At 40.2% G+C, this 23,753-nt stretch overlaps 1 protein-coding gene across 17 annotated transcripts in view; it reads left to right on the forward strand.

Annotated features, from left to right (window-relative positions):
- akap13a (A-kinase anchoring protein 13a) overlaps positions 1–10,455 on the forward strand; it is a 52,254-nt gene extending 41,799 nt beyond the window's left edge. For 8 of the 17 annotated variants that reach the window (XR_014122542.1, XR_014122543.1, XR_014122532.1 and 5 more), the window contains 7 exons: positions 545–606; positions 966–1,010; positions 1,566–1,616; positions 1,752–2,201; positions 2,412–2,709; positions 3,062–3,308; positions 4,887–10,455. Coding sequence is in view for 1 of the 17 variants with exons in the window: in XM_081709988.1 (XP_081566114.1) it covers positions 545–606; positions 966–1,010; positions 1,566–1,616; positions 1,752–2,201; positions 2,412–2,709; positions 3,062–3,120 (965 nt within the window). In the remaining 16 variants the exon portion in view is untranslated. Of the gene's footprint in view, positions 1–544; positions 607–965; positions 1,011–1,565; positions 1,617–1,751; positions 2,202–2,411; positions 2,710–3,061; positions 4,836–4,886 lie in introns of those variants that run through there. The other 9 variants (XR_014122536.1, XR_014122537.1, XR_014122535.1 and 6 more) reach the window with 9 other exon arrangements.
- The last annotated feature ends 13,298 nt before the right edge of the window (positions 10,456–23,753 follow it).

Here is a 23,753-nt window from a genome sequence, read left to right on the forward strand (position 1 = left end):
TATTCATTTAAACAGACATATATTTTTGAATAGGAGACACAGAAAATATTTTACTTAGAAATGTGTATGTACTTCAAGCAAATGTTTTTATGAGACACTGTGTCGGAGGGGATGTGAATTGGCCAGTGTTCTGCTGATTTGTCCTACCGTGGTGCACAGAGCAGAAGTGCTGTGATGAATGGAAGGCTTGCTTAGCTGTACAGAATGTGCACCATATAAAGTAGCCATGTTTGATGATTTTAATCTCACTGTACACTTTTGGAATCACAAAAGCCAATAACATTATGATGGGTTCATATAATAAACCAGAAGAATAAAAGCAATAAAGCTTTACAAAAGTGTTCAGTAATTATGACTTGTGCAACAAAAAGCAAAAGCTAGTAAATTCAGAAATTTTAATAGTAAAATCAGCTGTAAATCTTAGTATGGCAGTACCATAGGTAGGATGTCAATAGATCATCTGTCTCACAGTCAAAAAAATGGCATCTCCAGCCTAACGGTTAACCTGTTTCTGCTCACAGCCTTTATTTGTGTGAATTCCCAGATGCAGAGGGTGGAGAGCCTGAAGACCTGCGGAGGACAGAGTCCGACAGCATCCTGAAGAAGGTGAGCTCCTTTTCCACCCGGCCTGTTTAAGGCACACTCCTCTCAACCACCCCCTCCCTCAAATGAACAGAGCCAAAACTCAGCCCTCAGTCACACTCACGAAGCCACTCACTCGTGCTCCCGACCGGCGCTCTCCGTTTATCCTTCCCGCGGAGTCAGAACAAGGGCTCGGTGGAAGGAGGCGCGCACACAACAAGCGCCTGTTAGGAGGGCAGCCCAGGGCCCACCGCTTCCCAGCCTTTAACGAGCCGGAGCCGGTGCCGACCCAGGGTCTCCAGCCCGCGGGCGTCCGGCACGATTAAAGGTGCTTCTCAGCTGGAGTCGGCGCAGCTACAGCCTGTGCTCTGTTGTCTCCACAGGGGGGGAACGCCCACCTGCTGCTCTTACTGAAGAGGAACAGCGAGGTAAGGCCGGCGAGCATGCTCCCATCCCAATGAGGCACGTTAGCCGTGCTCCGCCGTTCTTCCATTCATCAGCAAACAGGCTGAAAGAGGCAGGGGGAGCAGAGCTGCAGCCCTTCTCTCTGCTGCCAGGCTCTTAATGCATTTGCCATGTTTTTAAAGAGGAAATTGAATCAGGCGTCCACATGCGGTGACGCATGCCAGTCCTCATGTTAGCCTCTTTTATTAGAAGTCTCGTACCTTTTTTATTTGATGCTGAAGCTCAGATGCTGTATCCTGAGCTGTATATTGGCTTGTTTGTTAATCATGACCAGTCATGCAGACTCGCCATTCCTGAGCCATTTCAAGAAGGCTGATTGATTGTTCATAGAGTATCTTGGGGGAGCAGGAAGCATAAATAAAACAGCATTCATGATGAAACAAACAGTGAGGCCAACTATGTTTGAGAGCACACTAAGACATGTGCAAAAGATGCCCTTTCTGTCCCACAGAGAGGGCTATGCTGACAGTGATTATGCCACCAGGAATAAAACATGACATTTCATTGTTTTGCTGCAGCAGGTTCTGAGTAGTGTTACTCACCTCCACGATCTGCTCAATTCACTGCAGGTGCGTGCTCATTCTGTTATAGGCCATGTTTTATTGAGCATGATGGACAATAGACACTGTCATCAATGCGTCTGTTCAAAAACTGTTCTGTGTTTGTGGGTTTTGTGGGTGTGTATACACATATGCACCTCTCAGGCCGTGGTGGTCCAGCAGGACACCCTTGTCGAGGACCAGCGGCAGGCCTTGAGTGAGCGCACCTCCTCCCAGTCCTCCTTGCGCACCTCCTCCCGACCCCCGTCCCTGGTGGAGCAGGAGAAGCAGCGCAGCCTGGAGCGGCACCGCCAGGATGCGGCTGCCCTGCAGCGACAGCAGACTGCCCACGCCGAGGAGAGGAGGCGCCGGGAGAAGGAGTGGGAGGCGCGTGAGAAGGAGCTGGCGGAGCGAGAGTTGCTGCTCCATGCTAGGGAGGATGAGGCGCGGAGGGGGCGGCGGGAGCTAGAGGAGGCACAGCAAGAGTTGCAGGGGAGGAAGGAGGACTACCAGAGAGACCTGGAAAGGCTGAGGGACTCGCAGAGGAGGCTGGAGAGAGACAAAGAGCTGCTGCAGAGGGAAATGGAGAAGGTGGAACATCTCAGGGAGACAGAGGTGAGACTTAGACTGAAGGAGTGGGTTTTGAGAGCTCATTACTGGAAAATCAATACAATGTGCTGTTGGGAGTACTTACAAACTGATGCCTCCTTACACTTGCTGGGATATTGGTTGATGCACAATAAAAGAACCCTATCATTAGAAACGAACTAATTTTATTTGCTGTGTCATATGGTGTTACACAAGTTATGGACACTCCTTTTCCAGGATCGCTTGAACAGGACGCTGTCCAGCACGTCGGAGGACTCGCTGAATGTCCAGGGCAGCACTGGCTCTCTGGAGCGGGAGCCGGGCGAGGTGGACCGTGCCCTGAGCCCCATGAAGAGCTCCCTCTCCAGAGTGGACTCTAAGCAGAAGAGCCGCAACCTCAACCCCTTCTCCCTGGGACCCAGAGCAGCCAGCGGTGAGAAGCAGATCCCCAGCTGCCTGCTCCAGCTGACCAGGGCCAAGGACAAGAAGGAGAAGAAGAAGAAGAAAAGCAAGGTCAAGCCCTCGCGCGAAGCAGGTAACCAGAGCTGCAGGCTGTGGGTGGATAGGAAAGGACCGAATTATTGAGAGAGGCAGAGGAAAAGTTTAATGTTCAAAAGAGGCTACAGTCAGCAGTTTGGCATCATTTGTTTCCCTTTTCACCCTGTAAAAAAAGAGCTTGGGAACGGTTAATCATATCCTTCTAGGGATGTTAATTTATTTAGTCTTTACATTTTACCCATACAAGTGCAATGATTATGTTTCAGTTTAATCAAGGACATGACTAGACAGAACCATCAAACACGATTAGGCAAAAGTTTTGCATCTGTTGTCATGAACATTGAGTCAGTTTCATGGATTATCAAGGTCACCTCCACCCATTTCCACAGAGTCCCATCTGCTGCCACTGGCCGAGCCTGCCCTGGATGGAGAGATTTTCTTCTGCTGAGTTGCGGTTCGACACCAGTCGGCCCGTAATCTCTTCCGACGCTAAGCTAGCCGCGCCAGCTGAATGTAACTCCATGCAGGACGCCAGCCAAAGTTCCGCCGCCCGAGTGTCTCTGGCACAGGATGCCACACTAATCGGGGAATTTGCCCCCGAAACCCCTCCCATGTCCTGCATAACTGCGTGTTCGAGTGAGACTCGTTTCTGTTTGTGCAATTCAGCAAGTGACATTCACTTTTGAATGTTTTTCAACTCAAATGAACTCCACCGGTCTGACCTCAGTTTTTATAACATGCCTCAATTCTCCTCAAATCAATATTTTTGTCCAGGAGGACAAAATTATATTAAAGACTTAAGAATGTCTTCAGCATTATTGAAAGAAAAATGTGGAAATAATGAGAGAACATTCAGACAGAATAGAAAGATGGGAACTCACTGTCCTCTAGTTTTAGCTTCTGATTGGTCAGTTCTGAGGACTCCTTGCTTCTTAAAACTCGTCGATTTTTCGCCACCGAGCACTTTATACAATATGATTATGGTCACCACAGTGACAATCGGTGTAGTTATCAAACCCAAGCCAGCCCTTTGGCTTTCCTTAAAAAAAAAGTTTTTACCTTGTCGTACCATATTAAGCATTTATAAGAGTGTGATTCTAAATACTGTGGTTTTGCTTGTATATTTCACCTGTCATCATTATATCAAAACAAACTAAAAGGATAATACTGTAAATATTGTAGGAATCATAAATGTTAAATTACCTGCTGGACAGGTAATGTCTGTGCAGAAAAAAAACGCAGCACACTCACCGAATACTGTATTAGGCTCACTATTCTTCTACTCCCTGAGGCCACCATAACCCTCAACCCACTTTTATTTACGTTTGTGTAAAGTCTATGTATTTAATTACACACCAAAATGTAAACCCCACTCGATTTCAAAGGAAGTGCAGGTTGCTATGGAACAATGGAAGATTTCTTTTATATCAGATGCTCAGCTGACACCTCCCAGGGAAACGAATTTATTAAGTCCGTTTATGACATAACATGTATATCCAAACCTGAGCCACTGGGGCTGCTTGATTCAGGTAGCACTTGCAGTGAATAATTTGGCCCAGCAGGGGGCAACAGAAAATCCGGTATGTCAATGTTTAGGGTGGTATTTAATCATGGACCCGCTTAGACTTGTATCACCCTCCAAGGCTGGAATTGAAGTTATCTGAACAGCAGCAGTGCATAAAGCAGTCCATGCTGTAATAACAGTCCTTGTCTACAAAAAGGAAATAATATTTTTGTAGTTTAGGATTTTTAAAAATTCTTCTATGGCCTTAAGAAATTTAGGCGGTGCATAGTTTCAGCCTTGACTACACCCTTTCATGTCGGTAAGGATGAGCAGGGACACATGAATCAGGCAGTTCAGTTTAATTGCTCATAAAAGTACAATTGTGTAGCCTTAAACAAATGCTGAAATGCACAAAACTATATTCCAGCATTTTCTCAGGAGTGCACGTGTTGCATAGGAAATGTATAGAAAAAGGAGCAAAATAATACTGTGTGAAATGTTGTGAAAAATGTTAACTGTAAAAGAATGGACCATATGTTTAATTTGTGTTAGATTTCAATATTTTGTAAGAAGTCTATTTATCTTTAATTCATATATTTTGAAGCTAAAATGTAAGATTATCAGACAAACACATAAAAACAAAAAAAATATATGTTTAATTAATTTGTATTTTTCTCTTCTTTACTGTCTATGCCCTTTTTTCCCCACAGATCGTTGAATGCATTCTAGCCAGTCAGCAGCACCAAGTCTGCCTCATTCTTCAAGCACCACGTTCCGTTTGTCTGAAGAAGTTGCCCTTACACGCAGATTTAAGGGATCAATCAGTCATTTTCCACCAGTGATTCTTCTTCATATTAGGAAACCATTATAATGACACCTAGTGGCCTGGCTCTATCAGCGCTTCTATGCTAAATATTAAATAAACATGGCTACCTCGATGTGGGGGACTCGTTCTATGGAGCATAAACGGGTTCATTTGGGGGACTTTAAAGCAGTTTGATTCTGCATCTGATGTGTGCTGAACTCTATAGAATTTTTTTTAAATAATAATAATCACTTTTATAAGTATTGTTTGCTACTTTATGGTGGTACAATGACTGAATGCTCCTTTAAATGGGTTTGGTCCTTCGGTAGTGTACCCACAGTTCCTGACTAGTGTCATCTGAGCTGTTAAGAGATCTAAAGCAAGAGGTTCATTCAGAGAAGCTTCAAACAGTGGGTGAAATTACAAGGGATGTATTTGTAATGATCTCACTGACTGACAATATGTTGGTCACACTTGAAATGACACTACCTTGTGTAGTGGGCTAGTTGAACGCTCCATAAATTGCAATAACCACACGGATATCACAGCAGAGTGAGAACAGTGCCACATTTCAGCAATTGACTCTTCTCATGGTCAATAAATTACACGTTCCAACCTTGATTTTCCTGATCTATTTCCAAAACGATTAACGTTCGGATGCGATATTTCCACAGCCCCAAGCTGAAATAAACGCAACCCTTTTGGGTGACATCTCTGCTAGGCTGCGTTCATCTGCTGTGCCAAACGGAATCAGATTTGCTCAGTGTGCACAAAGTGCTCCTTCCTGCACAATCTGTCTCGTCGTTGCTCTCCCAGCAGCTTCTGGCGCTGCAGCAGTGCCACTAGTTGCCAACTGTTGGTTATGGAGCCGTGAAACCTGTTGCTAAGGTAACAGGCAAACTAGATTGCAGGTGGAGTGCATGCTTTCAGGGATCATGTAATGATGGCGAATTGCTTTTTTAGGTGAATGGCCTTAGTTTTAAATTATATCTTTGCCGACCAAGGAAACAACAAGGGGAAATCGTGTTCTTCGGGTCAGGTGTACTGACTCCTTTTGGGTATAGTAAATCTAGGCCAATGTACAATCCAAGACAAATATTTGCAAAACAAAACTCAAGATTGGACTTTTCATCATTTGAATCAAAATATTTACAGAAATTTACCGCAACATTAAAAAAAAGTTGTTTGACCCACAAAAACGTCCCTGAAACAATTTGTTCTTGCTATTTTAGTATAGGTAACGTGCAAAAAGATGAGATGCAGCCTTTTCCAAAATGGTTTTATGTTTAATAGCTTAGAGTAGTGTTCACCATATGCTGACCATTTAAACTCCATGCCCCTGGTGGTCTGTTAAAACCAACTCGACCCTAATATTCAGATACTCCTGAAGTCCCCGTTGATGGTCAAAACTCTGGAGGGCAGCAGATATTCAGGAACAATGTTTGGCAACTTCTGCTATAATGTATTGGTATACCTCTCACTAGTGATCACATACTGGCAGGCTATGGCTTCTGGTGAAATATTTGCTGCCTTTTCACTCTGAACTCAAACAGGCTTTCTTGTTGCAACAAGCCTTCTGCTTGGGAGAACAACAAGTAAACAAAGGAACAGGTGTGCAGAATCAGTGGATTACCTGGACACGCCCTCTTCTCATGCCCCCCCATATTTCACCCTACATGGCCCATGCCCCACCCCTTCTTACTACTCTGACTGGAGGTAAATTGATTTAATTGCAGATGAATTGGTTGGACCTGCCTGATTCATCAGGTTTTACAGACTAATCCAAAAGAGAAAAAATTACACATTCACACAAGAAAATTGTTTCCATGTTCTAGATTTCCAAATAGATTGATGGAACTTTTGGAGTTTAGGTTCACAGCAGTTATGTTTCTAAAAATATGCAGTTAAATTATTAATGTGATGTCATTTGTTTTTCATTACATCAGGAAAAAACCTCCAGATGTTTATATTTAAATATTTAAAACATCTGAGCAGTACATCTGATTTTACCACTGAGAACTGCTCTATGCTGGGCAAATACACTGAAACGTGCATTTCAGCAAATTATCAATTAACCCTGCAATCTCTCAAAAAAAAAAAACCGACAAAAAAAACCCCCCTGAAAGTTGTTTAAAATTGCTTTTTTTTTTTCCCATTGGCAACAGACATCTTTCGGTACTTATTTATATGTGTCTGGCAATTCTTTTTAATCTCTTTACAATGGCAGCGCATCATTGATTACTGTATAAATTAGACCTGCATTAATCTGATTTTGGCCATTAAAGTTTTGTATCAGCTGAGACAGGTAATTTACCACTTATTTCTGACAACTTTCTTTTAAAGGAATCCGCAGTCTAACGGAACGCTTGCACGATAATATAGATTTATTTTAACACATTCTGACATAACTCTTTTAGGGTCCAAATTTTCAAGAGAGATGATACTTCAAGCAAGCCTAATAGGGTCCAGTGGAATGGAACTGCCCCGCTGGTCAGACCGGCACAGAAGACTGCGCTCTGATGTCCCCTTTCATCATGCTCCGGTAGTCTTGGTTCTCATCATCCCCTGATGATGATGATGATGATGATGGTGTGGTCTAGTGGTGCTGAGTTCCAATGACCCATAGATTTTATTTTATATAATGGCTGATCTTAAATATGCACTTGTAGGACCGGGACCTTCTTCAGGGAGATTTTCTGAGTGGGGCTACTGTTTCCAGGTCAGTGCCATCAAATACTTCTTTTTTTTCTTTACCTTTAAAGTGAAACCCAGGAAAAAGTGCTGTCATTTTACTCTGCTGATTGTTAATCATTTGGAACTCTGCAAGTCAGAGGTACAGTTCAGTGTATGACTCGTTTAAATCTGGACCCTTGGTGCTTAGTTGCAGTGAACTGCAGTCACATAATTCTAATGAATAGAGCTGTGCTACTAAACCTGAACTTTGTCTAAGCCATGTCACACTGTAAAACCTGACCTCCAACTCTTTACTCAAGTGAGGTCCCCAGAACAAGAGTCCTTGGAGCATTGAACCTGCATAAACCTGCATTTATTAAAACTTTCTGGGTCTCATTTGCATACAAAGAAATGGGTTAGTCAGGAATTAATTGAGTTCATCACAGTAGGAGGCAAGTCGTCCAAGTGCTTCTCGGCATTCTGTTAATGCTCAAACTCTTGAATTATGTACTTAATCACTTGGCATTTGAACTTATACACACATTTTTACAAGCCCTTTCCCACGGACTTAAGTGTGTTACAGTAGTCTATATTCAAGTGGTTGGATATACACATTCTACAGTAAGTGATCATGTAAGTAATGGCACTAAGACAACAGGACACCTTGTATTTAAAAATGTCACCACTAGCCTTGATCCCACAAAATACTGTTTGGCATCGTCCTCGCATGCGTTTTCAACAAAATCAGCAAACAGACAAAGCTTACACAATACGTTCAGGTGAAAGGACCATAATTACAGCGTGTGGAGATCTACGTCTGGATATAGCTCGGATCATGCAATCTGTAGACACAGCTTTCCCTCGGATGAACCATATGGCCACTTTGTGACTGGCTCCTTACTAGAAAATAGCAGAAACTGGGTCTCAGAACCCTACCATGGTTAAGAAATTCAAAGTGCTTGCCTATAAGAAATGTACATATTCATCAGTGCCCTACTGCATAATGCAAAAACATCAGAATTTTTGTCACTGCATAGCACTCTTACGCTGTAGAACCTTGTAATAAGTGCTCTGATCTGATGAAAGATTACAGGGGTGTTAAACATGGTTCTAATGTGCTCATATCTCACACAGGTTCAAAGAATCTATATGAGCTCTCACGCTGTACTAGACATAATTGAGTGGAGATGTTTCTTGATTCAGTGAGGAAAAATGATAAATATTAAGGCTTCACTGGATGTGAAGGAAAAAGGCTTTAATCTAATAGGGGGACGTTATGGGTGAGGGGACCTGTGAAATTTGCCTTTATGTGAAATACCAGTTCATTTGATGCATCTGTTTCACAAGGTTAAGTCATTAGGTGAATAAAAGCTGTTATATAATTTTGCTAATGAACATAATTAAACTATACAATTTTGCTATGCACTGTAAACGCAAATCCAAAAATTCTAAACAAGAAGAAAATTATCAGAGAGAGCCATCTTTGAGAATGTCTGTTAATTGTGTGCTATTAATCGAATCTACCTATGTTCACCTGCAGATGGTGCTGTCTTTATGGACCCAGCATTGTTTAACAATGAAATACCTGTTGATTGACCATAATAAAAGATTAAAAATTGTGTGTGCGTGCAGATAAAGTCACTTTTTGTTTCCTTTCATAAACTACATATATTTTTCAGCAGAGCCAGAATGCAGAGAGAATGTAGTATGTAGGCACTGACACTATTTCAGGCGATCCACTTTTGGTCTATATGAAATCATTTCCTCTGCGATGAGTCACATGACTCATTTAGTAACTCACCCATTACTAGCAAACACAATTCCTGTGCAACCCACAGGCAACAAAAGGGCTTTCACTTTCCTCCCAATTATATCTGAGGATTGAGTTTGTTTCCACTGTAGAATCTAATCAGTAAGAATGAATGGTACATAGCTGTTTGCTTGAAACCAGGGTTTCGTGGCTGCACTGATCGTCATTTTGAAAGACTTGGTTGTACACAATTTACAACTCTTGAGGGTAATGGAATATTCACTTTGATACGTGATCAGCATAAAATGTTATCAGAGCAATGCACAGAGGAGTGTGTCAGATTTACTATGATAACAGCCGAGGGGTTTTCCATTTTCCCTGCAATTCACAAGAGTCTGATGGAATTGTGCTAAATCATGTGTCGCTGAGGTGTGAGATTTATGTCTGCCTTATAATATGCGTGGCCATATTAGTAGTACCAGAACCTTAATATGGTAAATACAGTCATGCAAACACATATAGCCTGTAGTTAACCCTTTCAGACACAGGCATAGAATTTCGTTCAAAACCTCAATTTTTTAAACATAAATAGACCACAAACTATTAGTCTAGAATTCATCTACATAAAATATGAGGTACTGCTTCATTTTGTTCTTGGTTTATTCTATCATTGTTTTAAAAATCATTACTCACCTGTCCCCCAGTCCTGCTACTGCACTAGGGGACGCCCCCATTCGTTGTATTTTTTTTTTTTTTTACTTTTTGTTACATGCCTCCGCAGATGACACACAAGCTGCCAGCAGACATACATTATTATGTTATTCTTACTTGACAGAGTGCCCAGTGTGTCACTGTATTTTGTGCTTAATGTTCTGTGTATTAGACTGAATTTCCTGCTTCTGCTCTTGCACTGTTGTATTGTACATTCGCAGCCCTGTACTGTAGATTGTACTGCTGTGCTGCTGTAGAGCTGCACCAAGAACCAGGAGAAATGACATCTCATCCAAATGCATACAAAGTATATGGAATAATGACAATAAACTCAAACTTGACCTCATTATCAGTTCGTTATGTTTGTTGTGAAGATAAAGAGCATTATTTAATGGCTTGTTGCATAGCCTCACATACTACACGTACAGTGTACACATAGAGCACTGAGGGTTTACAAGTAAAATAGAAAATTCCACGTTTACACTGCTGTATGTTGCATCATTCCCAGATGAATAACAAATAAGTTTGCTGATTTTTAATAAACGGTCCTTTATTTAATTGTATTTTTTAATCAGAACATACTTTGAGTAATAATATCACATTTGTTTTTAGAACTGTTTACATTACTGTACATTCCAACCACTTTTGAACTTCCACACTTGAATTTGGACTGAGAAAGAGGAAAGGCACAGGACCTGTAGGGAAAAAAAAATGTAGTGGCAGAACCTCCTGTTGTGTTCTTATAGCCAAGAGAATAGATTTGTGGACATCCTTAAATTCAAATTTGGTCCAGAAATACATATTTCATAAACCTACATTACTGTACAGTAGCTTACAGTAAATCATTTTAGTTGGCTTCCTGTTTACAGACCATATATAAATGGATATTTAAGGCAAATTTCTGGCAGAGGTCACAAAATCTATTGTAAAGGATAAAAGTCAAAGCAAGTAGTCATTACATAAATGGACGAGGCCCAGCCCCTGGTGTGGGAGTGCACTCAGCAAACCCCATTTTGACAGCAAACAGCACACCCACCCCGCGAGAGTAATTCCAATGATGGAACGCATGCAGCCAAAGGGCTTTTAATTGGAATACTCACAAGTGGGAATGCTGCTTCTAGATCAGCTGTGCCTTCTGCACGGGAATAGGTCTGATCTGGGAACTTCACCTCGGAGCCTGTCTGTCCTTTGAGATGGCATGAGCTGCTAGCTGTGTTCCCGCGCATTTACTCTGTTGCCCATTGTGCAGACATTTCAAGCACGTTCGTGCAGCCCTTCACTTCACACTCTTCCCTCTTTCTCATTTTCATTCTTCTCAGTTGAGCAAGCGTCAATAAATTTGTCAGTACTAATCATTTCTTGGGACTTGTTTCTTTGAGTCATTTGTAATGTCTATGTAGTGACTGCAGTGAATCAATCACAAAATAGAAAGGGAAAACGCTGTTGCCCAGGCAACTCCTAGGACGTCGATCTGATTCCTAGCACTTTTTCATTTGCAAAAAGTTTTACTTGCCATTCTATTCCAACAGACACTACAACCACTGACATGCAGTGCAGAAATGAAACATATCAGACATACAATATAAATTAATTGAATGAATATGAATATGATTGTGAATAATAAATGAATAATAGAAATTGTTGGCGGACATTAATTGTTGATTGAAAGCAGTATATTAACAAATAGTACAGTGCTTACCCTGAACTGTCTTATAGCTCTGGTATCCTATATATTACTTATATATTAATCTTACTTACACGTTAATCTTACTCATGTGAAAAAATGTATATATCTATATAGTGACCATCCCTAAAGTGAGAGGCTCACGGTCACATATAAACACTTTCTACCTCCGCTAGCAGTGATGTAGCCCTGAAAGCAGTGGACTCCACGATGGCAAGGTTTTAAGCTGTAACAGCAGCCCGCGAACAGTGGCCTCCTGGAGACGGACTGACATCCGGCATGTCCAAGATCGCTCTGCCGGACCTGCCACAGGGAATTTGTTGTTGCGTCGGTGTGGGTTTCTTAAGCACGGCTTTCATATTGCCCTCTTCCAGGCAAGCGTGAGAACCGAGCTTGGGTGCTCATCTCTGTGCAGTCGGACAGAATCCCATAGGAAGCGAAGCCTGCAGTCAGAAACACAAGGCCACTGTGGGAGGGACGTGTGTAAAGGTGCTGCTGTCAATTTAAAAAACCTTTTAACATATATTCTGCACATATTCTGGTGCAGAATATGACACAAGAGCCCACTAGTGAGGTGGTAATGTTGTATGTTGTATTATCCATGCTTTAATTGGGTCTTCGAGAGATTTTCCTTCCTCTAGACCAAGTTGAAAAAAATGGCCTCCTATTGTTGAAATGCATATGCTTGAGAATTCTGTAGAACCACATTTCAATCTAGCTCCATTAACTAGCAAGTGCTACCAAAATCATTTGGTTATATGCTTGCATCTGCAGCTCATAAATAAGTCCATCTATCTGTCCATCTATGGGATAGTTGCATAAATGTGAGATGGGTTGGCTAAAGTTATGTCATTTTATGTGGGCTTGTGTCCTTGCTTAAAATAACATTGCATTGTGGATAAAATTAGTTATCAAGCAATGAGTGATGAGTATGTAGGCCTACTCATTATTTACTTACAGTATCTACAGTTCCAGGGTTGAGAGGTACCTCTCTACGTTGGTTAGGTCCTCCTTGCACCACAATTGTATGCAAGGAAAACTACTCAAGTGCAAGGAAAAATAGCCTGACACTCCACTGTTCTTATTGCTCACTGTATTAAGCATCTGCACATGCAACAGGGGCCCATGTATGGCAAGCACTCCCCAAAATATGACTGGGTACTGTTTGCTTCTGGATATCCAATTGGGACTGTCTGTGCTACTCAGTAATCTATGATTTTTCTAATGCGTCTGTTTTCCTGTATAGTTTTACTAAAACTAATTTTAGCTCTAATAGAACTTTATTAATTATGTTCTTCCTTAACAGACTAAACTGATTTCATTGTATGGAGTAATGGAAAAGCATAGACAGTAGGAAAAATATAACATTTAACAGAGGTGTTTTAACAGCAATGTTGATCGGACTACACACTAGTTCATGCTAACGTTCACGTTCTGCTTTATCTGACAAAGCAACAGATGACAGCAATCTAATAATTATGAAAATGTATTATCATTGAAACAGCCATTAACTGATTTATTCTTCTGAGAAAATCAAATTCAGTCGATCTTTCCCTGTGAACATATGTAGGAATGTATAAAGTAACTACAGAACACACGCCAGGTAACCTAGGCAATGAGATTAAATCAAATTTCACTTTTCAAAATATTTACCACTCATTGACCCTGTCATTTTTATAGTGTTCCATTATATTTACAACACTAGACAACACAACATAGACAAGACTGCAGCTGCTTATAAATTTAACAGTAGGCATGTTCAGTATTTAACAGCATTTACCTACTTAGGCTAATAGAGGACACATTTTGTTTCTGGTGGAGTGCAAATAGCTTCCTGATACAATCTTTATTAGCAAAAGATTAATCATGATTATTGAACATTCACAAAGGCAGAATTAGGTACTTAAAAGCATCACTGCAGCTATTCCCATTGTACCAGTGTGCAGTTAAGGTCTTATTCTAGAGTGAAAGTCATTCCTGTGTCTCCTGCAGCAAGAGCTCTATGACAACCACTGACAGATAGCCAATCACAAGTGAATGCCAGAGAACAGTTGTAACCAATCCTATCTCCTATCTAAAAACAAACAACAACAAAAAACAAAGCATTGACAAAAAATTATAATATGATCGTAAAAGATTTTCACTTAATTTCACTTCATTTATCACTTACAAATTAAAACACAGTAAAAATATTTAGCAACATGTAAACACAGCAATTAAAGCAAACTAAAACATCAAACAACTTTAAAACATGTAAAACAAAGGTTAGCAGCATTTGACAGTGGAGGACATGGTATTTAATCTAGCCAGGGCAGAGATACCTATAATTTGTAGTATTTTCTTGGTTCATAATGGGGGCACTCACTTAAACAAAAATTGTGTCAGAATGTTTGTGTGTGTTGGGAGGAGGGAGGTTACAGGGTTCTGATTTTGACACATCATCTTCTGACTGCAGTTCAGTTTCTCATATAACATCATTGGTTTCTCACACACCATAAGTAGATCAGAACATCTCCTTGATGAACCGTATTGTCTGTCAGCCTTTTGAGTGAACCAGCCACTCCACCAGCAGCTCCCTTGCCATATTTGGCCTCAAAGAAATGCAAGCTTGCTACTTTGAAACTTTATTGGAAAGCCTCTGTGGAAAACATGCAGAAATTCCCTTTTATTGGTTTGCTACCTCATCACTAAAAAAGTGCTATCTCTGGAAACCTTTCATTTACCAAACCCAGAGCAGGACTAAGGTGGATCCATACATCTTAATAATCATGGCATTTGGATAGGCAGAATGAGCTAAAGATTACTGGTTCCTGCATGCTTGCTGTGTGTAGAACTTCAGCATGAAGAGTAGCATGACTGGGCCAGCTGATTGAACTTGTATGTGTAATTGTCACTGAAATCAACATAAATTAAACAATGGTTCGATGGCATATCATTTTTTTAAAACTCTGTGCACATTCCATATATACTAATATTAAAAACGTGTTTCCAGGACATAAACAGGCAATCATGACTGACTGATTAGTTGTTTTGATAGCTGTTGTGACCTTCATCTCATCTCCTTGGTTTGTGTTTTCCATTAGGCTTTAGTTAAATGGAATTCCTCAGTTGGTGGGAGGTTGCAGTGTAACAGGGATATTAAGGAGACACAGAATCTGTGCTTACATATAGTAGCGTCTGCCATCTCCTCAATATTTGTACTGGACACATGTCCACAATGGTAACGGTCATTCGCAATGTTTTCCAAAATGGCCTGAGGGCACAAAAGACAGAGTAAGACCCAGTACATTAGCATTCCGCCCAAAATCTTTCATATTGTTTTTTTGATGTCAGTAAGCAGCTGTTACTGCTTTTCCCCCTTCTGTCTTTGTGTTTGGTCTTTTTTACTTTCTGCTTGTTCTAAGCAGTTGATCTGTACACCCTCTGCTGAAAAGAACGAAGCTCACTTTCACTCTAACTGCCCCCCTCTTTGAAAAGTCCAGTGTTACCTGAGCAATCCTCAGTAGCCTATATTTTTTAAATCATTTTTCTGAGGCTTGCTTTTGTAATCAGGTCACACTCACTTTCTCTTATATTTTTGTTTGATCTCTTCAATGAGTGCCGTGTGTGGGAGAAGTGTTTTTAAATAGTTGAATTCACTTTACTTCCATTTCTCCTTTTTACATTTCTCTTTTTGAAATTGTGTTTTCAGTGTCTCTGTTTCTCCTGTTCCTGGATTGGGCTTGTCCTTAGCGATGCTGCTTATAACAAAGTAAGAACACAATAACCAGGTTCTCATGAACCTGAATTAGCAGCAAGCCTTAACTTTAACATAATTAAGTTTAAAAAGTACAATAGAGCTGTTTAGCTCATGTTAAAATATTTTTATCCTCACCTAATAGTGATCTTTATTTCGTTTAATTTTTGATGCACGTTACATGTTTTGAGTTTAAAAACACATTTTAAGGGTCCATAGCCTACTTTTTAGTGAGTTTGGATTAAGTTGTCTTAATCCTTTTTCCACGAACATTTTCCAACCTCTCTTTAATCCTTAGAAATAAATAGACTGTTTTTGTTACTGTGCCTGTAAGACTGGTAAATGTAAATGATCTCTATTCTAATTTGCTGACCTTATTTTAAAACCAGTCTGGGCTGGAAAAATGGGCAGATATATGTAAATGTATACCTTTTCAAGTCTTAGAAAAACCCAAGTCCAAAACGGGCCATTTTTGCAGTTTAGTTCATATATACACCATATATGGACTTGGGAGTGATTGGTACATGTTAAAATGGAAAAGAAAAGGATAATTCTGTGTTCATGCCCTGTAGCCTTTAACAGGAGCTAAAGAGTGCTAGGATACATCGACATGTACTGGGCTTTTCATTCATATTTATGATTGATGTTTTTGGATGTGCATGCCATAACCTTCAGATTAAGATTAGGTCTTTGCTGTACCTCGGTGATAAAAAGGAACATATAAGTGTGAGATTGACTTAAATCAAAATGTCTTTCACCTTGAAGCCCCTGGCCGAGGCTCACCGTCTGGGCTTGCTGCTAGAGGGTTCTGCTACCGTACTCTAGCTTTCGTTCCGCTTGTTCTTTTTGGTTCCCTCCATTTCATTCTCGGTGCCCTCATTCTGACTTCACTGACTGTCAGCTGGCCTGTGTGCCTCCACCATCTGCCTCCCCCTTTTAGGTTCAGAATCCTGGCATCCCCTGTAACACCCTCCTGTATCACATCTGCACTGGAGGGCATGCTTTAAGTGATGCCCTTAAAAATATGAATATGAGTATTTCTATCACTCAAATCAAATTCAAATCAAATAAAGTGAAAACATAAAACACACATACACTACATAAACTATGTGAATGTCTACCGTGTAATGTCCATGTCCAGCTTGTTAGGTCTTTCATGCTAACAGGGTAGACAACAAGGGTAGACATTCTAACAAAACTTTAGCCATTGCACTTTGTGTGCAAGACCAGACTTGCATTAAAATACAGTCAGACAAAGAATGTTATGCTTTTTAATATAATAATTTTAAAATAATCAAATATGATGTTATATTTCCGAGGGTGCATATGTTATGGTGATGGACCCTATCAGATAAACAGGATAAAATTCTGAAAAATTCTACTCACTAGGGCATGTTGTAGCCTGTTGCTTTTTTAATTTCAGTATTATGTTTTCACCATGTTTTCACATAAATAACTGTGACAGTTTCCCTTTATCACCGCTTTTCGTGCCTTTGTTTACATTCAGCATGTGTTTCCTGTCTCCGCCTCTCCTGTCAGTTCTGTCTCCACCCATCCTACCTAGTCCGCCCCATGTGTGTGTCTCCACCCAAGTTACCATCTTCACAGCTACGGGCTCCACCCCATTCATTATCACTCTTAATGCCCACTTACCCCAGTCTCACGCGATGTGACTCCGAACAGATCAGCTGGCACTGTTGTAATGTAAACTGAAATTTTGGACCTAGCAGCATGGTACGATCTGACTGGTATTTTTAAAATTATTACCTGCCTTCTTAAGTTCAAATTCTACGATTCAGTGTGCTGTTAATTTTGAGATAAAAGGGGCAGTTGTGGATGCTGTTAAATGTGAATATTTAGAAAATCTCGTAGTCACATTTCAACATACACTATATAGATAAAGGTATTGGGATACACCTCTTGATAATTGAATTCAGGTGTATGAAATCAAGCACATAGCCATACCTTCTGCCTTCACAAACATTTGTGAAAGAATGGGTGTAATGGGTAGGTGTCTCAATACTTTTGTCAGTAGTGTAGCTAACGTTAACTAGCCTGCTTGGTTTTCTTCTTTTTAGGAACATCTATATTGTTTTTTTGGATTGGTTATGAGCACCTAAACCTGTTTAGTGATTAAAAATACATTGCATTACCAATATTAGAAACAATACTACAAATAGTATAATAAGTACACATTAACCTGTTTGACAACTTTGTGATTCATTTTAAAACATTTTTACTCTTATTTGCATTGCCCTGCATTTTTGCAAAACAATTTCAAAGAATGGAAATCATGTGTAAAAACAATACTTCCAAAAATACAAAAAATATGCCTGTTCTCAAATTTAAAACTATGATTTATATTTTCAGGCACTGAGGAAAACTCGTGTCCTTTATTTTGTAAGATAATATAAAATAATGCATAAAACATAGATGCCACCTTTTATGCAACAGTACCTCTTTTAAAATGCAGGACATTGCCCAAGAGTCTAAATTACATCTCAAGGACTTCTGATATGATATATTTTTGACCAAACATGAATGACTGTCACCTCCATTGTTGAAATGCCAGTGACACTTGTGTGATAAATGGCATGCAACCTATGGAGGTCCAGCAAAACTATTCTAGCCTAGTCTTGTGTGCAACGGCTAGGTACAAGTTCATAAATAAATAAATAAATAATCGTACCCAGAAAAGTAAAATCATGCAAAACGATGTGCGATTCAGAAAATTAAACATACTGCAAATAAAATCGTTGCAGTAACTCGTCCTAAATATGGTCCTCATTTCCCCTTGATGGTCTATTATCTCTTTAAAGATGTTACATTTAGAATAAGTAATTGAGGAATTCTTGAAGAGTACACAAATTTCTTATAAATGAAGGCCCCTTTCAGAAGCAGGAGTCAATGCAGTCAATGAAGCTGTGCGTCTAAGCAGCGCATAGCGCTCGCTGTTGAACAGAAGCTGGAATGGAGCAGCTCAGCTCCACTTCTTAATCATTATGTATTTATTTCGTCCACTTTAATCAGATTTTTTTCTCTCTCTCACTCTTTCGCACCTGCCGATTCGTGCTCGGTGTCTAAAAACCAGGGACATTCTGACTTCCTTTTGATAGACTCATGAAGAAGCACTTAGATGTCTGAGCCTCTAAACTGTACTAGTATTTTCCAGTGAGGAATTTCATACCAGAGTGTTCTGTGCCACAGGGTTTTCTTACTGGCCCTTCTATTCAATAGATGATAGCTCTCTTTCATTGATAAGTTCTGGATCAAAGAGAGACTAGTACATTATACATGTAATGCAGTACATCTGAACTCAAGTTGCACTATTATTATTATTATTATTATTATTATTATTATTATTATTATTATTATTATTATTATTGTTGTTGTTGTTATTATATATTTAGACAATTATATGCAAGTCCAAGTGTGTAGCTACTGTGTTTGGACAGAAAATGTGTGTAGCAGGTGATTAGCATCTATGTTATTGCAAATTGGGTATTACAGGTAGTATTTGGGTTATGCTGGTCTAGAGAGTGTTGCTGCTTCCCAGCAATCCTAAAGATCAGCTCTACTAAGCATCAAACCACCGGTACAGCACAAAAGTAGTTTATCACAGTTATGAAATTCTAAACGTAATGTTATGCGTCAATTACAAAAATACCAATTTATTAGACACACCAAAGAACATTATTAATATTCATAATTGCATTATGAATGTTCATAATTGCACAGTTGAAAGTCCTGGGTTGCTTAGCCATTCGCAAGTGTCACGGAACGCTCGCCTCCCCCCGAGTCACGTGGTTCAGCCCGCCACGTGCAGTGGGAGGGCTGTTTTGTTCGTAACCACACCTGCATAAACCTGCACCTCGTTCGTCTAAATGTATATAACACCGTGTCAAAGGGTGCAGAGTGCTGGTCGTTGTTGTTGTAGTGTGTTAATGCTCTTTTCGCCATTGTTAAAACGTATGCGTGTTCATCGTGTTTGTTTAATGTCAATCGTTACATGTTTGTGTTTATCATGTTTGTGTTTATCGTTTGTATTATGTGTGAGTGCCGCTGTCGTTTATGTAAATAAATGTACGTCCCAGTCGCTGGAGACTGTGCATCCTGGCACTCGGGCCACTACGCATTACAGCAAGCACTTGTACACCACAGACATACATGAAAAACTATCTTTAGATATTACAATGTTGGGTACATAACCTAATCAGTAAGATTACTAAAATTATTAAAGTGCTTCCGTCCTTCCTTCCTTCCTTCCTTCTTCTTCTTCTTCTTCTTCTTCTTCTTCTCTCTCTCTCTCTCTCTCTCTCTCTCTCTCTCTCTCTCTCTCTCTCTCTCTCTCTCTCTCTTGAATAATGGATGGAATAATCTACCTTTTTATATATGTATGGTTACATCATTTTTCACAGTGAGTAACAGGCTAACTGCTGGTAGGAATTAACCAGGCAAATTTTCTTCTTGTTCTTCATCTTATTCTTCTGCATAATAGTAGCAGCAGTGGTAGAGGTAGTAGGTAGTAGTAGAACTAGTCATAGCAGTGATGGTAGTGGTATTAGTAGTATTAATGGCAAAATAATACATAGATTACCTTTGACCTGTATACATACAGGATACGGTTTTGCAAATTTTTCAGAAATATAACTGCATGTAATGTGGCAATATATTTAAGATAGGAAGGTTTTTGAGATTTGGTGGGTATTCCAAACAAGTTAGTGTTACAGCACATCCATCTCCTCCCCATGTTTGTGTTTATGTGCATGTGTGCGTGCGTGCATGTGTGCGTGTGTGTGTGTGTGTGTGTCTCTATCACCACACCCCAACCTTGTTAATTGGTGATGTGTCACACCTCTCCATAGTTATGTTCCTTGTTGATATGTTTATTTAAAGTCCTGTTTTACTGTTGTTGTTTTGTCAGTGTTTGACCCCATGTGTTCCACATGCTGCTTATATCGCAAGTGTTTCCAGTGTTGCTGGTTGTCTGTTTGGTTTAGTGTGTTTTGTTCTTGTTCTCTGTGTTTTGTTTCAGTTTCTGTTGGTCTGTTGTTGTTAATAAATACATTTTCTGTTACGGAGACTTGCCTCTACATCCTGTGCCCTCGCCACGTCTCAGCATTACAGTTAGTGATACAGATGTACACGTGTACAGTAAATATACATATTTAATATTTACTGGTGTTAGTGTTATTTCTGTCTTTTATGTTACAGTCTCTGTTAATGGGTCATCATGCACACTTAGGTAACTATATCAAAAGCATTATGAATTGTTATTCATTTCCTTAACCCACAAACCTTGTGCCCAAATAACTGTTTTACATTGAATATATTAAGAAACAGTTCTGTTACAAACATCAATGCTTATGATAATCACCTACTGCTTCTCTCCATTTAAGAGATGCAAACTACATTGTTCATTTCTTATTCCATAGAGGGTTGTGGGCCACAGCTGATCTGATGCATTTCTTTGTCTGGGGTATTTTACTTGGATGCATTGAATGAATTTGGTGTCAGCTTAACAGAACAAGGGAAGAGCGATCTTGTATTTGATGAGGTGACAAAGTGCTAAGTGGGCCAGGGAGCTGAGCAGGCCACGCGGACCGCGAGCTGCACGGGACACCTCCTCCAGCAGCAGCGATACCTCACAGCCCTGCTACACCGCTTCGACTTGGCATTCATTGCACTTTGGCAATGGCGGGTTTTCAGGATCAGGGCCTGGCAGAAATTATACTCTCTGCCTCTGTTGCCAGTATGATGGATGCACAAGGTCCAGGGAGGAATGAAGAGGCATGCTGACTCTGTTCCGGGCATGTCACCAGGGCGTCGCACCAGGGACTCTACCCGCCAGCCCACCCGCCCATCCCACCTCTCCAACCCTCCCCCCAACCCCTCTACCCTCATCCATGCTTATTAACAGCAACTTCTGCCATCTGCACCAATCTCCCCAGTGAAGGCTCGCACATATGGCACACGATGCTGGCACAAGAGCATATTATCACATCAAACCAGCTCCCTCGTACCTCCAGGGAATTAGCCCTTCACCCACTGCTTCTTAAACGGACTCCATTACCCCGATCAAACACTGCGGCAGCACCTTGCGCTGACCCTCCTCCATCAGAGTGTGCGTGGTTTCATACATATTTGACAGCTGGTCCTCTTTCATCTTGTCTTTCTTTTTGTCCATTGAGTATAATCTCGAATAAGTATAGCGGGTCAGGAGGGTGTTAAATGTACTATGGAAAAATTCTCACTTCCCCAATTCTTCACTTTTCTAACTTGTGCCACAAAATGTTATCAACAATAATAGGGTCAGTATGTTAATTCCATGCACATTTGTCTTTTCACATCAAATTTATGATATTAGCTGACATGAAAGATGCCTGACTGTGTTATAAAATAAGTGATGATCTAGAGAATAATAAACATTACTGTTCCATTCAAGTCGGTCTGATCATTTGCTTAATAGAAGAAATGATACAGAATCCTAATTTGCCCGAACTCATGACTAAACAAACATTGAAATGTTGTCTACTCTTACACATGAGAAAATGCTGTTTTCTGCACTGTATTGTGTTGTGGTGAGCAGTCCAAGTTATGGCCCCCATAAATCTGCTGGAACTGCAAATAGATCTTCTGGCCATGAATTTCATTGTTCATATCCTGGAGGGCAACCAGGTGCTAATATGTGTAGACAGCAGTCCCATTGTTCCCTACATAAACTGGCAGCAAAGCACAGGCAAACTCTGGCTCCTGGCCTGAATGTGCGTCTCTGGAGTGCCGCCCACTTTCCTGTGTCCTCACCTATAGTGTCCATGTTTGGATCAGGTCGAAACGTGGACCTTAGGTTCCTTTTTGATTAAATTCATCCCTCAACTGATGGGAACATTCAGTGTTTTGTCCTGTCATATTCTGGTCACCAAATCCATTCATATACACTCATACCAGGCAGTGGTTCGGATTACTCACCCACCCTAATTCGCCTATGTGGCCAGGCAGAAAAGCGCTAGTTGACCTTCTTCTACTGCCAGAATATACCCACAGTACATTTAAACCACAGGATGATCTTCTGGGAGTCTGTGTTCTGTCATTAGCCGATATTGCTATTCTCTGGCTCTAGGGAGCACTGCTCCCATATCACACTTCAGAGACTTGTGCCTTTCACATTCAGCTTCTTCTGATTCATCCACAGAGACCTTCACCGCTGCTCCAGAGGTGTTACGGTGAAGCCTCTGCCAAAACAGCTTCACCTGAGCATCAGAAATTGAGTTTTTAATCTCACTCCAAGGCCCATGGATCACTTATGGATGTACATTTGAAAAAGGGACTGTATTTTCTCATTGTAATTTTCTGTGCTTTTGAAAATGTCAGAATATGTATTTCAGCATAATGCAGTATCAGGAATAATGTTCACATTTACTGGGTTGTGCTGAGATAAATATCAGAGTACAATAGATGAACACTTGAATGATGAAATACTTGTACCTCAGCGAATTAAATATCGTATTTCTTAAGAAATTTTAGATAAGCCCACATACGGATAGACAAAAACCAATGAGCTTATGATTGCTCAACAATCTTGTCATTTTGAATAGTATGTCATTTGGATGTGTTAACCAAAGAACCACATTACCTTTCCGATGGCAATAACTGAGGAGAAGTGGGAATGATGTAGGATCAGAAAATATAACCGGAATCTGATCACTATCTCATTTAGGTAATACCAACTCTTCACTATATAGGTTCAATGCATGGAACTGATTTTAAGTGAAGCCTTTTGCTTGTTGTTCCTCTGTGAACTGGGCACCATTAAAGTCCTTATTAAAAGTCACACAATGCAGTAATGATATTGCCTTTAGCTCTTATGTGAAACCACATTATTAATAACTTTTGTTGTGGCTTCTTTAGTTAAAGTTGGGGTGTTGCTATTTCTGTGGCTTGTCCACTGTATTAGTAGTGTGAATTATTAATAATGCCCTTGACACTCTTTAGATGTTTAGAAGTAATTTTCTGGTAATGTTTCCCTGTTGAGGGTAAAATATGATACCTATGTATGATTCTGGTGGTCCTTTGAACTGTTCTTAAAGATTAAAAACACCAGCAAATATAGTTGATGTTATTGACAGCACAGTCTTTGAATACACATTTGCATGATTTCTTATACAATAAATTATTTAAATGAATTGGTTTTTTGATTCACAGTAATAAGACTATGTCA

The sequence above is a fragment of the Electrophorus electricus genome, chromosome 3 (genome assembly GCF_041902795.1).
Source record: "Electrophorus electricus isolate QZ-2024a chromosome 3, ASM4190279v1, whole genome shotgun sequence".
In the NCBI taxonomy this organism is placed as follows: domain Eukaryota; kingdom Metazoa; phylum Chordata; class Actinopteri; order Gymnotiformes; family Gymnotidae; genus Electrophorus; species Electrophorus electricus.